A 17,108-nucleotide genomic window follows, 5' to 3' on the forward strand; every position below is an offset into this window, starting at 1 on the left:
AGACATACATGGCATAATTCACCATTGCAGAATCGTTCATAAAGTAAGTTATAATCCTCCTAGTGTATCTTAGGTTTGAATTGTTCCTGAGTTAAATTTATGAGTGAGACTAAAGTACCCAATGTATATTGCTTCTGTTTCAGATATCTGAAAACGGTCTAAGGCCAAAACTGTACAGTCATACATCAAATAGAGGGAATGGCAACTGAAGACATCACAAAAACAATAAAAAGATTAACATAGTGAGTTTAAACTTTAGGGAGAGTCCATTTTCAGAGAAGCGTTTAATAATTCTTTAAAAAATATCATTACATCTACATCTACATCTATACTCCGCGAGCCACCTTACGGTGTGTGGCGGAGGGTACTTATTGTACCACTATCTGATCCCCCCTTCCCTGTTCCATTCACGAATTGTGCGTGGGAAGAACGACTGCTTGTAAGTCTCCGTATTTGCTCTAATTTCTCGGATCTTTTCGTTGTGATCATTACGCGAGATATATGTGGGCGGTAGTAATATGTTGCCCATCTCTTCCCGGAATGTGCTCTCTCGTAATTTCGATAATAAACCTCTCCGTATTGCGTAACGCCTTTCTTGAAGTGTCCGCCACTGGAGCTTGTTCAGCATCTCCGTAACGCTCTCGCGCTGACTAAATGTCCCCATGACGAATCGCGCTGCTTTTCGCTGGATCATGTCTATCTCTTCTATTAATCCAACCTGGTAAGGGTCCCATACTGATGAGCAATACTCAAGAATCGGACGAACAAGCGTTTTGTAAGCTACTTCTTTCGTCGATGAGTCACATTTTCTTAGAATTCTTCCTATGAATCTCAACCTGGCGCCTGCTTTTCCCACTATTTGTTTTATGTGATCATTCCACTTCAGATCGCTCCGGATAGTAACTCCTAAGTATTTTACGGTCGTTACCGCTTCCAATGATTTACCACCTATGGCATAATCGTACTGGAATGGATTTCTGCCCCTATGTATGCGCATTATATTACATTTATCTACGTTTAGGGAAAGCTGCCAGCTGTCGCACCATGCATTAATCCTCTGCAGGTCTTCCTGGAGTACGTACGAGTCTTCTGATGTTGCTACTTTCTTGTAGACAACCGTGTCATCTGCAAATAGCCTCACGGAGCTACCGATGTTGTCAACTAAGTCATTTATGTATATTGTAAACAATAAAGGTCCTATCACGCTTCCTTGCGGTACTCCCGAAATTACCTCTACATCTGCAGATTTTGAACCGTTAAGAATGACATGTTGTGTTCTTTCTTCTAGGAAATCCTGAATCCAATCACAAACCTGGTCCGATATTCCGTAAGCTCGTATTTTTTTCACTAAACGTAAGTGCGGAACCGTATCAAATGCCTTCCTGAAGTCCAGGAATACGGCATCAATCTGCTCGCCAGTGTCTACGGCACTGTGAATTTCTTGGGCAAATAGGGCGAGCTGAGTTTCACATGATCTCTGTTTGCGGAATCCATGTTGGTTATGATGAAGGAGATTTGTATTATCTAAGAACGTCATAATACGAGAACACAAAACATGTTCCATTATTCTACAACAGATTGACGTAAGCGAAATAGGCCTATAATTATTCGCATCTGATTTATGACCCTTCTTGAAAATGGGAACGACCTGCGCTTTCTTCCAGTCGCTAGGTACTTTACGTTCTTCCAGCGATCTACGATAAATTGCTGATAGAAAGGGGGCAAGTTCTTTAGCATAATCACTGTAGAATCTTAAGGGTATCTCGTCTGGTCCGGATGCTTTTCCGCTACTAAGTGATAGCAGTTGTTTTTCAATTCCGATATCGTTTATTTCAATATTTTCCATTTTGGCGTCCGTGCGACGGCTGAAGTCAGGGACCGTGTTACGATTTTCCGCAGTGAAACAGTTTCGGAACACTGAATTCAGTATTTCTGCCTTTCTTCGGTCGTCCTCTGTTTCGGTGCCATCGTGGTCAACGAGTGACTGAATAGGGGATTTAGATCCGCTTACCGATTTTACATATGACCAAAACTTTTTAGGGTTCTTGTTTAGATTGTTTGCCAATGTTTTATGTTCGAATTCGTTGAATGCTTCTCTCATTGCTCTCTTTACGCTCTTAAGAGCTCTTCTATGGCTTTCTCCTTAATGGAATTTATTATGGCACTAGTATCACCTGTAAAAAGAACCAATCTGGTTGTTAAATGTTTAAGTGGAAGGTAATACATACAGATAAGGAATAGAAGTAGACCCAAAATTGAACTGTGTGACCCTGAAATTTTCTGGCCATTCAATATTGTTTGAATTTTTCAGCACTTTTTTGCATTCTGGTTCATATACATTAGTTTCTATTAAGTTCTAGTAGATGTGACCACCATTACTCTCTTCCATTGGTTCCTGCATAGTCAAAGACAGCAAATAGAGAGCAGCAATGAATATTGGAGAGGTGGTAATATTGCAATATTGGAATCCAGTGCACATCATCAGTCTCACAGGAAAGATTTATTCATAGGAGTGAATGTGCATACCTTGTTTTAAGTTTAAGAAACCTCTGAAATCCAAAGTGTGCTCTCTTGGTTATCTCAGAGATACTAACAAACTTTTTGAATGAAAGCCTTTTTTAGAGAGACACACGCTACTATGTTAACAAAAATGATGTATCACTGCCATTGTTTATAATTAACAAACAGAATTTTTAAAAAGGCGTCTTTGTCGAGATAGTGATATACAGTTTGTAATGTAATAGGCACGTAGGCGATTTATTTGACCAATTAGAATTGGTATGAAGGGAGGTGAATTCATTTGTGCAGAAGAATGCTGGGTGGAATGGCCTGACGTATAGTCCAGCAGAGTGACTGGTATGGTCCGGCTCAGGTGCAGAGACGTGAAGCGAGTAACAGGAAGCAGGTAAAACCTGAAAACCTGGACAGCAGTCGCTCCCTTAAGAGGGCCACTGACACACCAGCAATATCAAACAGTCTGAAATACAGCTACTTACAGTTCTTATAAATTCTGTAGTAAATCACAGTTAAATAATAGAGCAAAACTGAACACATCAGGAATCTCAGGATAATGAGATGTACCCAATGACACCAAAAATATTTTCAGTACCTTTAAGACTACAGACGTTAATATTTCACAGTGACTAAACATTTTCACAATGAATCTTACCATTAATAACCTTTAAATATTTCATGCGATATCAACAAATACTAGCTCAGATGATAGCATTGCACTATAGCTATCATCCCTGAAGGCTATGTATCTGTATCTATTTTATTTATTGACATATTGTGGCTTTTACATCATTTTTACTATGCAAAAATTTGTCAGTGCATCGTATTCTCCACAATAACACACAAAATTAATGCAGTATGAACACTTCATATCTTGTCATACTGTCATATTTGCTTAATGAATATGTTTCTTATTTTGCCAGATATTTATTTAAAGACTGGTTACAATTGCTAATATACAATAATGGTAATGTAAAAAGCAGTCAACCACATGTGTTAGCTGACACTACTATTGTAAAGAGTGCCAGAAGACGATACTAACAAGCACATGTAAGTAATTGTTTAAAAAATGTTTAAGGACAGTTTGTTGTCATTTAATCTGAGTGCACTTATGCAAGAACGTTGACTTATTTATTTACGAACAAACCTTTATTTATATTTCTCCTGCATAGTCTGAGTATGACAATGTTTATAACATTTCTATATTTACATATTGGTGTAATATATTAGTTTACCCTTGGAAGTAGTCAAGTTGAATCAAATTACGTCTGTAGAACTTAAAGAACAATGAATTTTGGTGACAACAGCCTTCAGACAGTGGAGAAGCAGAGAAAGGCGCATCATTACTGAAGTCAACAGGAGGCGGACACTTTTCGAGTGAAGAGCTCAAACGAGCGATGCTGGACAATTTTACGTTTGTTCTTGAAGAAGGCAGACCTGCCGGTGAGATAGTGCGTTTTTTGGATGAGTGGGTGACGGATGTTGGGCGGTGAATGGCCAGTACAATACTTCAAGTTTTGGAGAGAATTAGCGTATGCAACATCTGAATGTGCTCCAGTGCAGAACTCAAACTTTTTCCAGTTGCAATACGGAACTGAGAACAGAAAGAGTGTGTGTTTTTCTCGTTGTCTCTCATATGTTATTGTGTAAATATACAGAATTAGGAATTTTTTGAGCTGGCGTATATTTCGTGCATTGTCATCACGAAGTGGATTTAATTTTCGAGCATCTTGGATGACTATTTAGTTGGGGGTTCTGCTACCATTCTCACCATGTTCTTTTCGCCACACTTACTTAATTTGATAAGGTTATTTTCTGTCTGTATTGTAATTAGATATCGTAGGACCTTATTCTGTTTATTTGAGATGTACTGTCTTCAACAAACATTATTGAATATATTTCCCTGTCATGTACTTCAAGTACAGACATTAGAATATAACCCTTTTTAAAATTATTCACTTATTTAATATGTCTGTTTATTTTACTGATTTGCAATTCTAGCTGATGCATAGACTATTTGACCGCAGAATCACAACTACAAGTTATTATTTGCAACAAACTAGCTGTTGGGAATGAAAACAAATGTGTGCATCTCCACCTTAAGACACTATCGATCTATTTTTTTGCTAAACAGAGCTGTTTATAGCCCAATTACCTAAGGTAAGAGCAACATCAGGAAAAGTTGCAATTGATTTGCCCGTATGGAATGCAGATTAGAGAGCAATTATTTAGCAGAAAATTTTTAGGTAATGTCACAAGAACGTACACTATTTCATTATAATTTAATGGAGGACAGCATTGTTGTTGTATTGAGATGTTTTAGACACAATCTTTTGTTCCCATTGCGATGTTTGAAGTATTTCTGCAAGAAATTTCTTGATGTATCTCCATCAAAATCGAAAGAGGGTTTGATTGCAGTACCTTGCGACGCTACGTAGCGGTTTTCTCTTGCTGAGTACTTGCTCTCTAACCAGCACTATATACGCCTTTACCTCATGCTGCTCCCTCATTAGATAATTGGGCAACGCACAACTACGTTTAAAAAGAATAGCAGGTCTGCCTTCTTCAAGAATGAATGTAGAAGTGTTCAGTATCGCGCCATTGAGCTCTTCACTTGAAAAAGTGTCTCTCTTCACTTGACTCAGTGGAGTTCCCCTACTGTCTGCTTTTCAGTTGGGTGAATGCCGTCCCCACCAAACAGACGTCTTACTTAAGTTCTACAATATGATTTGACCCTACTTGAACACTTCTTGCGCTAAAATAATATATTGTAACAGTATTTAAATTAAGAAATGTTACAGACATTCAGTTACTCTCAGACCACGCACAATAAATATAAATGAAAGTATTTTCATAAATAAATAAATCAGCATTTTTTGCGAAGGTGTGCTCATGTTAAATGAGAGCGAATTGTCACTGAATAGTGCTGAAACAATTGTGGCGACTTTCTAGTATGCTCGAACTATAGAATAATACGGAGTTGTTCAGAATAACTTTTATTACTTTAACACTCGAAAAACAACGATAAACATAAACAACACTGAGTCACTATCCAACAGCGGCAAAGATTGTGCTCTAATATGCAGCTTCTGATGTCCACGGTATTACACGGTTTCCTGTAGTATTTTTCCCTGTGAGTAGAGCCGTGAGTGGTTCTTGGGCTGTCTCTAGGTGAAGTAAATGGGGGCGGTAGTAGTTGAGCATGCCGAGGACTCGGCGAAGTCCTTTGTACGTTATTGGGAGGGGCATCCGTTGAACTGCCTCCAGACGTTCAAGCTGCAGTGGCAGACCTGCTGCCGAGACCACATATCCGAGAAATTTGACTGCCTGTTTGCCCAATGCACACTTTGCCTCGTTAACTAAGACGCCATAGCGTTCAAAACGGTGTAAAAGCAGCTGCAGGTGTTCTTTGTGTTCTTCCGTCGATGAGGAGAAAACTAAAACATCGTCCATGTAGCAAAAAACAAATGGCAGCTCTCGTAGCACTTCACGCATAAACCGCTACCAAGACTGGGCCGCGTTTCTAAGGCCAAATGGCACAAAGTTGTATTCAAACAGGCCAAACGGTATGATCACTGCAGTTTTTTGAACGTCTGCTGGTGCCATTGGAATTTGTAAGTACGCTTTCGCACAGTCTATCAAATTGAAGATGGTAGTATTGCCGATATTATAATTGAAATCCATCACATTGGGAACAGGATACCGATCCGGAATTGTTCGAGAATTGAGTGCCCTATAATCACCACATATCCTCCAAGAACTGTCTTGCGAACCATATGGATGGGTGAAGCCCACGCACTGTCTGACCTAGTTACTATAACTATCACCAAAAGACGATCAAACTCCGCCTGCGCCGCAAGTAGTTTCTCTGGAGACAGACGCCTTGGACGGAATGCAACTGGTTGGCCGGGCTTCGTGCGGATGTGATGCTGTGTCTCGTGAAAGCACTTCCTGGTGGCGTTCGCCGGGCGAGTGATTGCTGAAAAGCGTTGAAATATGCTGCGAAAAGATGCGTCCTCCTTTGATGTTGTCATATTGCCTACAACAAACGAATCGTTGCATTTGAGAAACTTCCTCTTGCGTGGCTCACTCATGTGCGTCCCGTATTGTTGTAAGCACGAATTCGTAGCGACGCGTTCTGGCACGGAGGAAGTGTTAGAATGACCGGGCACTTCGCACTGCATTTGCCCCGATGCGGTAGTGAGGGGACACAATGTCTTTTCCTTGCGTATCGGAACCAGTCGTCGATTGACAAGGTCTGGCTTAACGTGATGTTTGCACAAGAAATCTGCAACAATAATAGGGTCCGGTACATGTGCTATTATGAAAGTCCATACCAGTTTGTAATCAGGTTCGAAATGTAACGCCAATCGTTTCTCGCCATACGTGGGGATTGCAGAGTTGTTGGCGGCAGTGAGCACGTGATGTGACGTAATTCTTTGGATATCACTATTACTTCTAGGATACACACTAACCTCTGAACCTGTATCAGTCAGAAACTTCTCTCCGGATGTAAAGCATTGGATGAATAGTCTATCCGATTTGCTAACCATAGATATCGTTTTCTTAGCACCGTTTCGTTTTCCTTCTGTCTCCGGGCTCCTAAAAGACTGATGACGAACATTTGCACCCATTAATGTCTGTCTCCGAAGTTTGGGAAGCTGCAGGGTTGGGCACATTGACGAGCAGAATCGCGGAAGCGTTTGTGATGCCAGCACCAATGTTCTGACTGGCTCTGAGGAATGTTATTCCTGCGTCTTTTCCGGCGACGGCTTTGTAAATGTTGTTGGTGCTTGGAGACTTGGACGTTATATTGCTGTATACTCCCGTGCTTCTAATGTGGTTTGTATTGACCGTTGCATAAGCAGAAGAGTCTCTTAAATTATTTGCCACGGTGTCTGCCTTCTTTGCCAATGTCGTTAACGGTACATCTGTTTGTGCGGCGATGATGGCGCGGATGTTGGCTGGCAGTCCATGTAGCCACAGTACCCGTAAAGATTGTTCTGGCAGCATATCTGCCCGCCAATGTGCGTAATGACCTGAGGACTTGCGACGGAAGCTTGTGTTCCACATATTGTTCAGTGAATATTTTTTTAGGATGTAGTTCTGTCGGTAAAGTGTAGCGTTGTATTAGAGCCTCTTTTGACGCTGCGTAACTGCGTTGTTGGTTGGTTGGTTGGTTTTGGGGAAGGAGACCAGACAGCGAGGTCATCGGTATAATCGGATTAGGGAAGGATGGGGAAGGAAGTCGGCCGTGCCCTTTCAGAGGAACCATCCCGGCATTTGCCTGGAGTGATTTAGGGAAATCACGGAAAACCTAAATCAGGATGGCCGGACGCGGGATTGAACCGTCGTCCTCCCGAATGCGAGTCCAGTGTCTAACCACTGCGCCACCTCGCTCGGTCAACTGCGTTGTGACAAGGTATCTTCCATTTCTTCTGTCACTTCCAAGTCTAGACGTGAAAGCAGAATGTTGAGCTTATCACTATCACAGGCTACCTTGCGTTGTTGAAATATACATTCCGCCTGTGTGAACCACAGCTGTGGCCTCGTTGTCCAGAAAGCAGGGAGTTTGACATTTCCTTGGCCTATAGGGGTACTTCTATGTTCTCCTGTGGAAGAGCTTGCGGCAGGCGACGTACTTTGTACCTCCTCGAAACTGTTTTCCGCTGCTGATGTCGGTGTAGTCATTATTTCGACTTGATGTGTGTGTTGTTGCGTCTTCTTCGCAGGGTCACCACTTTGGCGACTTTCTAGTATGCACGAACTATAGAATAATACGCAGTTGTTCAGAATAACTTTTATTACTTTAACACTCGAAAAAAAATGATAAACATAAACAACTCTAAGTCACTATGCCAACAGCGGCAAAGATTGTGCTCTAATACGTCAGTGATACGATCGCGCTAAACTCACGTGGCAAAGAATGTCAAAGTATTGCCACACAATTATTTATGGCTGCTCGATAGTCATCGTTCGGCACTCTCTTCAATAGTGGTGTCAGTTAACATAAGCGATAGGCCACTTCTTAAATTACCATGATTTTACATTATCAGTTATAATTATATTTAAATAAAGTTAACAGCAAAGTAGTGAACTGTTCATTAAGTAATACACAAGTATGACCAAATATGAGGTATTCATGATGTATTCATTTGCTGAGTTATTGTAGAAAGTATGGTATTCTGACAGACATTTGGGCAATAAAAACGTATAAAAAATGTCATAAGTCAATAATTAAAACAGACACAGGCATGCAGCCTTCGGGGGTGATGGCTATAGTGCGATGCTATCATCAGAGATATTGATCGTTGAAACTGTGTGAAGTTGTTAATTCAGAGGTTCATTGCGAAAATATTTAGTCACTGAGAAATACTAACGTTTGTAGTTTTTAAGCTATTTAAAATATTGTTGTGTCATTTGATGCACCACATTTATCTAAGATCACAGATGTTTTTAGATTTAATTTAATATTAGACTATGTTTTATTGCCGAATTTCATAGAGATCGAAGAAGAAGCCATCTTTCATCTTGTCTGATACTTCACTATTGCTGGAGCATAGCTGGCCCTGTTAAGCAATAGACATGTCCAAAATTCCCCGTAATGGGGTTCTCCCAGTTTCCACAGACAGATTCACCTCACGTCGTACCAATTCTAGGCAGCCAATTAGCTCACCATCATAAGCATAACGTTCCAACCTGACGTTCGAAAACTGATGTCTGATTCCAATCAAAAATGACTGCGAGTGGGATGGAGTGACGGGTACAATACAAAGCGGTTGTTGCTAATTTCTTAGGCAACGAAAACTACTCATAATTCTGTTACGGCCAAAATGCAGGATAATTTCAAGAATCTGTGCTTTATGATGAGCTTCACAACGTACTTTTTGAAGGGTAATTTTGATTTATCTCGGAAAATTTGGGCTACATCAATAATGAAGAAGGTGAGAACTTTCATCAAGATTCCAAAGTGATGGAAAGACAGTACTGGGTGCACAGGAGTGCCAACGTAATGGTTAACTAGAGTTAGTTACTTCAGTGGGACATGAGCCAATGGATACAAAGATCCTCTCTATTAAGGAGCTCTTAAATAAGATCTTTGTCTATATTGAAAAGCTAAATTACTTCTCATTTCAGTAACAAGTGTTTAGCAAGTTTCTTGGTTTATAGCGAAGCCACATTTTGACAAGACTGTACGCTTTAGAAAAGAAAAAAACGAGATTAGATGTGGAATCAATGCCCAGAAAACCATAAGACCAACTTATCACCCAAAAGAAGGCAATGAAGAGTATTTTTCGTTCACAGGTGTTCGTACTGCCAAGGTATCCTAATAATGAAACGTGCAGAAAACTCACAGACGCATTCCTGGTGAGAGTGGGCAGCAAGTTCTGTTGGCACCACTGGTTGTCGTCGCTCGTTACGACGAAAGCGACGGCAGCGCACTCGTGGCGCAGGTCTGTCAACATGGCGTCCGCCGCTGCCTTGTAGTACGAGAGGCCGGCCGGTTGCTTCAGTTGGAACATGTTCTGCATGAACTCTTTGTAGTCCGTCCTGCGCACATGCACCCCCACCGTGCACACCTGTCAACAGGGCCACGCTCTGACTGCCACGAACTGACGTCACTTACGCCCACTTGTGTGTAACAACAGAAATATGGGTGGAAGAGCAGTGTTTTCATTTGAAAATAAAATGTTCCCTTTTTTTCTTTGTGTGTTCATTCGTGCATTTTTATTTTGTTACTCTAATATCTTCCGCTCTCCCGCCCAATAACAGCATTTAATACTGTGACATAATTTCATAATCAATTATCGAAGCAAGGTCAATCGCGACACTTAAAAACAATCTATTTTAACATAGAAAAAAAATCTCTTTTAACTTAGAAAAATGATATATCATGTGAATTCTACGCTTTTACATGAAGAGGCTGAAAAATCAGCCACCAGTTGCAAATAAGGGTTTATTAGCCCTTGACCTAGGTTTCGATATTTGTAAAAATATCTTCTTCATAAGTAGTGGGCCTTGTTACATCACATGGCGGTACATTAGATTAGATGAAGCCGAGCGGCTCTTGTCATAAATAAAATTGCCAAAACGAGAATTATCGGAAGCCATGACTTTAGATAGCAGCCAGACTACATATATCGTACTTCAGAATAAATTTTCAATAGTAAATGCCCACAGGTAGAGGCTCTTGTCAACATAAAATTGTAATAGACATTACAGGATAAAATATTTGCATAAGTTACGTCTACCTTATGCCAGAGGCTGAGTTTTCTTATATGTCCGAGATACTTATGACATATTAGAAATTGCTTCCTGATTCCATTGATATAATGCAATCCTTCCAAAATTTGTGTATTAGGATTCCTGTAAGAAGTCCATAGTTTGTATATTGAACCGACTTTAATACATTACTCCACATTTTATTACCATGAACTGTGGATCGTTTGTAACTAGAGACCATAGTAGGATAACAGGTTTCATGAAGAGTCAACTCATTTGGCTAATTAAAAAATGGAAGTTGTTGCGTAATATTCACATTCAATTAATCGAATTTTGAAAAGAAATATTCAGTCAGCAGATACCAGAGGATAAAACATCATGATTTAAATGTACAACTGTAATCTATACACGTCAACTGAATCAATATAACCAAAATATAAATCGAAATGTTACATCACCCATAATATTGAAAATATTACAATCTCACAAAATCTAAGAGCAATTGTGGAACCATTAACAAAATTGCTTTGAGATGAGACACTTTATATATATTCTCATTCTTTTTAATTTGGTAAAAAATTACTTGTTTTGGAAATATGGCAGACAGGTTCAGGATATAATAGTTGACTCAGGTATGATTTCTACCACATTAACTTATATTCCTGCACATGTAATATGGAGTAGAAAAACTCTGTTATGTTTATTCATACATAAAATAAGAAAGATACAGCCTTCAGATATTGTATTTCTATTATTACAAATATTTTTACGCTTCGTTTCGCGACATCACTTTCCATAAACTGGTAGGGAGAGTGAGATATTTAAATACTCTGATTTGCTAAACTTGAGGACAAAAGTAACTTTTTCATGATTCCATCAAGTAGCATAGCTTGACGAAACTTGGATCGTACATAGAAACAACTACTACAGCATAGTACAGAAGGTAACTGAAAGAAATACGATGATCACACTAAAGTCACCGTGATTTATGATGGTCCCCAGGGCATTACATAAGACCACATATGGCTCGTAATAGTATGAGTGATCACCATGGATGACAATGCATGCTCTGCAACTTGCTTCCACGCAGGCCACAAGCTTAATAAGCAGTCTTGTGGTAGGGCTTTCCATTCTCTACCAGTGCAGCTGACATCTACTGGATGGCCGTTGGAGCATATGGACGTGCTGCAATACATCTCCCCAATGCCAGCCACACGTCCTCAATGGGATTTAATTGGGGAAACGGGCAGGCCAGTCCATTCGCTGAGTACCCTCTCATTCCAAGAGTTGCTCATCTGCCCTGACCGTGCAGTTGCACAATGTCATCCATAAAAAGTCAGGGCTGAATGCACCCCTGAAAAGACGCTCATGAGGAAGGACTGGAGTGTCACAATAACTTTGACTTACGAGCGTACCGTATTCAAAAATCTGGAGGTCAGTATGCCCATACAACGTTATACCTCCCCACGCCATAACACCTGCACTGCCAAAGTCATTTGTTTGACAAAGTTCCTGAGGACAATACTTGTCCTCACCTCTCGTCATAAGAAGGTACTTCCAGAATCACTACTCAGACTGAACCTATTCTCATCCAAAAACAGCACACAACCTCACTCTTCATTGGTGCTCTTGGCATCATCAGATGCCGTGCTGGCAATGTCCAGGTGTCAATGGAAAACAAAGCACTTGTAGTCGGGCAAAGAGACCACCCTCATGCAGTCGCCGTGTCACTGTGGAGCATGAGATTGCAGGCCTTCCAATACTGTTAAATGTGGTTGCAACTGCACCTGCAGTTTGACGTGAGTCCTTCTTCATTGCTAGGCAATGTAGCGGCCATCTTCTGCGGTGGATGTCTGTGGTCGACAACTGTATCGCCTTTAGGCAGCAGTGCCTGTGGTTCAGAATGCTCCCCACACAAATGAAAGAATAAGTTTCCTTTAATTTACGTCTATGGTCACAAACTTTTTGTTAACAGATTACCGGTTTTGGTCTTTAATGACCATCATCAGATCTGCAGCAAAAATGGCAAAAACCTAAATACACGAGCAAACTGTATACAGCTTAAGAACAATACATAGACCATAATGAAAAGCAGTACTGACGAAATTTACATATGTGCGCTTTAAATATGAAACGGGTATGCCTCTTCATATTTAAATCGCACATATGTAAATATGGACTGTGGGAAGCAGGACTCAAATATAAGAAGCCACAGCTCAGATGTGTAATTGACGCCGGCTGGAGTGGCCGAGCGGTTCTAGGCGCTACAGTCTGGAACCGCGCGCCCGCTACGGTCACAGGTTCGAATCCCGCCTCGGGCATGAATGTGTGTGATGTCCTTAGGTTAGTTTGGTTTAAGTAGTTCTAAGTTCTAGGGTACTGATGACCTCAGAAGTTAAGTCACATAGTGCTCAGAGCCATTTGAACCATTTTTTTCTTTTTTTTTTTTTTTTTTTTTTTTGTAATTGACAATGCCCCCCATGAACCATGGACCTTGCCGTTGGTGGGGAGGCTTGCGTGCCTCAGCGATACAGATGGCCGTACCGTAGGTGCAACCACAACGGAGGGGTATCTGTTGAGAGGCCAGACAAACATGTGGTTCCTGAAGAGGGGCAGCAGCCTTTTCAGTAGTTGCAGGGGCAACAGTCTGGATGATTGACTGATCTGGCCTTGTAACATTAACCAAAACGGCCTTGCTGTGCTGGTACTGCGAACGGCTGAAAGCAAGGGGAAACTACAGCCGTAATTTTTCCCGAGGACATGCAGCTCTACTGTATGATTAAATGATGATGGCGTCCTCTTGGGTAAAATATTCCGGAGGTAAAATAGTCCCCCATTCGGATCTCCGGGCGGGGACTACTCAGGAGGACGTCGTTATCAGGAGAAAGAAAACTGGCGTTCTACGGATCGGAGCGTGGAATGTCAGATCCCTTAATCGGGCAGGTAGGTTAGAAAATTTAAAAAGGGAGATGGATAGGTTAAAGTTAGATATAGTGGGAATTAGTGAAGTTCGGTGGCAGGAGGAACAAGACTTTTGGTCAGGTGATTACAGGGTTATAAATACAAAATCAAATAGGGGTAATGCAGGAGTAGGTTTAATAATGAATAAAAAAATAGGAGTGCGGGTAAGCTACTACAAACAGCATAGTGAACGCATTATTGTTGCCAAGATAGACACAAAGCCCATGCCTACTACAGTAGTACAAGTTTATATGCCAACTAGCTCTGCAGATGATGAAGAAATAGATGAAATGTATGACGAGATAAAAGAAATTATTCAGGTAGTGAAGGGAGACGAAAATTTAATAGTCATGGGTGACTGGAATTCGTCAGTAGGAAAAGGGAGAGAAGGAAACATAGTAGGTGAATATGGATTGGGGGGAAGGAATGAAAGAGGAAGCCGCCTTGTAGAATTTTGCACAGAGCATAACTTAATCATAGCTAACACTTGGTTCAAGAATCATGAAAGGAGGCTGTATACATGGAAGAAGCCTGGAGATACTGACAGGTTTCAGATAGATTATATAATGGTAAGACAGAGATTTAGGAACCAGGTTTTAAATTGTAAGACATTTCCTGGGGCAGATGTAGATTCTGACCACAATCTATTGGTTATGAACTGCAGATTGAAACTGAAGAAACTGCAAAAAGGTGAGAATTTAAGGAGATGGGACCTGGATAAACTGAAAGAACCAGAGGTTGTAGAGAGTTTCAGGGAGAGCATTAGGGAACAATTGACAGGAATGGGGGAAAGAAATACAGTAGAAGAAGAATGGGTAACTCTGAGGGATGAAGTAGTGAAGGCAGCAGAGGATCAAGTAGGTAAAAAGACGCGGGCTAATAGAAATCCTTGGGTAACAGAAGAAATATTGAATTTAATTGATGAAAGGAGAAAATATAAAAATGCAGTAAATGAAGCAGGCGAAAAGGAATACAAACGTCTCAAAAATGAAATCGACAGGAAGTGCAAAATGGCTAAGCAGGGTTGGCTAGAGGACAAATGTAAGGATGTAGAGGCTTGTCTCACTAGGGGTAAGATAGATACTGCCTACAGGAAAATTAAAGAGACCTTTGGAGAGAAGAGAACCACTTGTATGAATATCAAGAGCTCAGATGGCAACCCAGTTCTAAGCAAAGAAGGGAAAGCAGAAAGGTGGAAGGAGTATATAGAGGGTTTATACAAGGGCGATGTACTTGAGGACAATATTATGGAAATAGAAGAGGATGTAGATGAAGATGAAATGGGAGATAAGATACTGCGTGAAGAGTTTGACAGAGCACTGAAAGACCTGAGTCAAAACAAGGCCCCGGGAGTAGACAACATTCCATTAGAACTACTGATGGCCTCGGGAGAGCCAGTCCTGACAAAACTCTACCATCTGGTGAGCACGATGTATGAGACAGGCGAAATACCCTCAGACTTCAAGAAGAATATAATAATTCCAATCCCAAAGAAAGCAGGTGTTGACAGATGTGAAAATTACCGAACAATCAGTTTAATAAGTCACAGCTGCAAAATACTAACGCGAATTCTTTACAGACGAATGGAAAAACTGGTAGAAGCCGACCTCGGGGAAGATCAGTTTGGATTCCGTAGAAATGTTGGAACACGTGAGGCAATACTGACCTTACGACTTATCTTGGAAGAAAGATTAAGAAAAGGCAAACCTACGTTTCTAGCATTTGTAGACTTAGAGAAAGCTTTTGACAATGTTGACTGGAATACTCTCTTTCAAATTCTGAAGGTGGCAGGGGTAAAATACAGGGAGCGAAAGGCTATTTACAATTTGTACAGAAACCAGATGGCAGTTATAAGAGTCGAGGGGCATGAAAGGGAAGCAGTGGTTGGGAAAGGAGTGAGACAGGGTTGTAGCCTCTCTCCGATGTTATTCAATCTGTATATTGAGCAAGCAGTAAAGGAAACAAAAGAAAAATTCGGAGTAGGTATTAAAATTCATGGAGAAGAAGTAAAAACTTTGAGGTTCGCCGATGACATTGTAATTCTGTCAGAGACAGCAAAGGACTTGGAAGAGCAGTTGAACGGAATGGACAGTGTCTTGAAAGGAGGATATAAGATGAACATCAACAAAAGCAAAACGAGGATAATGGAATGTAGTCAAATTAAGTCAGGTGATGCTGAGGGAATTAGATTAGGAAATGAGACACTTAAAGTAGTAAAGGAGTTTTGCTATTTAGGGAGTAAAATAACCGATGATGGTCGAAGTAGAGAGGATATAAAATGTAGACTGGCAATGGCAAGGAAAGCGTTTCTCAAGAAGAGAAATTTGTTAACATCGAATATAGATTTAGGTGTCAGGAAGTCGTTTCTGAAAGTATTTGTATGGAGTGTAGCCATGTATGGAAGTGAGACATGGACGATAACTAATTTGGACAAGAAGAGAATAGAAGCTTTCGAAATGTGGTGCTACAGAAGAATGCTGAAGATAAGGTGGGTAGATCACGTAACTAATGAGGAGGTATTGAATAGGATTGGGGAGAAGAGATGTTTGTGGCACAACTTGACTAGAAGAAGGGATCGGTTGGTAGGACATGTTCTGAGGCATCGAGGGATCACAATTTTAGCATTGGAGGGCAGCGTGGAGGGTAAAAATCGTAGAGGGAGACCAAGAGATCAATACACTAAGCAGATTCAGAGGGATGTAGGTTGCAGTAGGTACTGGGAGATGAAGAAGCTTGCACAGGATAGAGTAGCATGGAGAGCTGCATCAAACCAGTCTCAGGACTGAAGACCACAACAACAACAACAATTGACAATGCAGTACTGACATTTGAAGAACTAACTGCAGTGTTAACTTAGACAGAAGCTTGTCTGAGTTCAAGGCCGTTTGGTGCTCTCTCTGATAATATATTCTCGATCTGCTCTCACTCTTGAGTATTTCCTCTTTGGACAGCCACATGTTTCTCTTCTTAATCATCAGCTATACTTTCATATCTCTTATACACTGATAAGGGGTGCTAACCTTCTCGACATGCGCACATCTGGCAAAATCTCGTGCACTTGGATGGGTGCCTTGAGTAAGATTGGTGTGGAACAGCAGTTACAGACTCGGATCTGTCTGTTCCTTCCTGAGACATGGAACGCAGCCTCCTAGTTCTGGTCAGCTGCAAATTAAATCGGTGACAGTGTTGCAGGAAGAGTTAGTCAAGGACAATGTGGGGAGATCTTTCAGCCTCTAACTTTATCCTAAGAATGCGACAATGCGAGGGAGCGAGGGGCAATCATCGTAAATTACGTACTACGATCGAAGTGCTATATTTATGTAGATCGGTATAGCATGCTATCTGGTATACTTAGGAATATAGATGTTCGAGAATTGACGATGAATGGACGTACTGCACAGTCATCTATC

General features: G+C 40.9%; 1 protein-coding gene across 2 annotated transcripts in view; it reads right to left on the minus strand.

The window, feature by feature from the left end:
* LOC126176724 (galactoside alpha-(1,2)-fucosyltransferase 2-like) overlaps positions 1-17,108 on the minus strand; it is a 188,206-nt gene that overhangs the window by 75,628 nt on the left and 95,470 nt on the right. For both annotated transcript variants that reach the window (XM_049923894.1, XM_049923893.1), the window contains one exon: positions 9,870-10,094. In XM_049923894.1, coding sequence (XP_049779851.1) covers positions 9,870-10,094 — 225 coding nt within the window. The remainder of the gene's footprint in view (positions 1-9,869; positions 10,095-17,108) is intronic.

Source organism: Schistocerca cancellata, chromosome 3, assembly GCF_023864275.1.
Source record: "Schistocerca cancellata isolate TAMUIC-IGC-003103 chromosome 3, iqSchCanc2.1, whole genome shotgun sequence".
Classification (NCBI taxonomy): domain Eukaryota; kingdom Metazoa; phylum Arthropoda; class Insecta; order Orthoptera; family Acrididae; genus Schistocerca; species Schistocerca cancellata.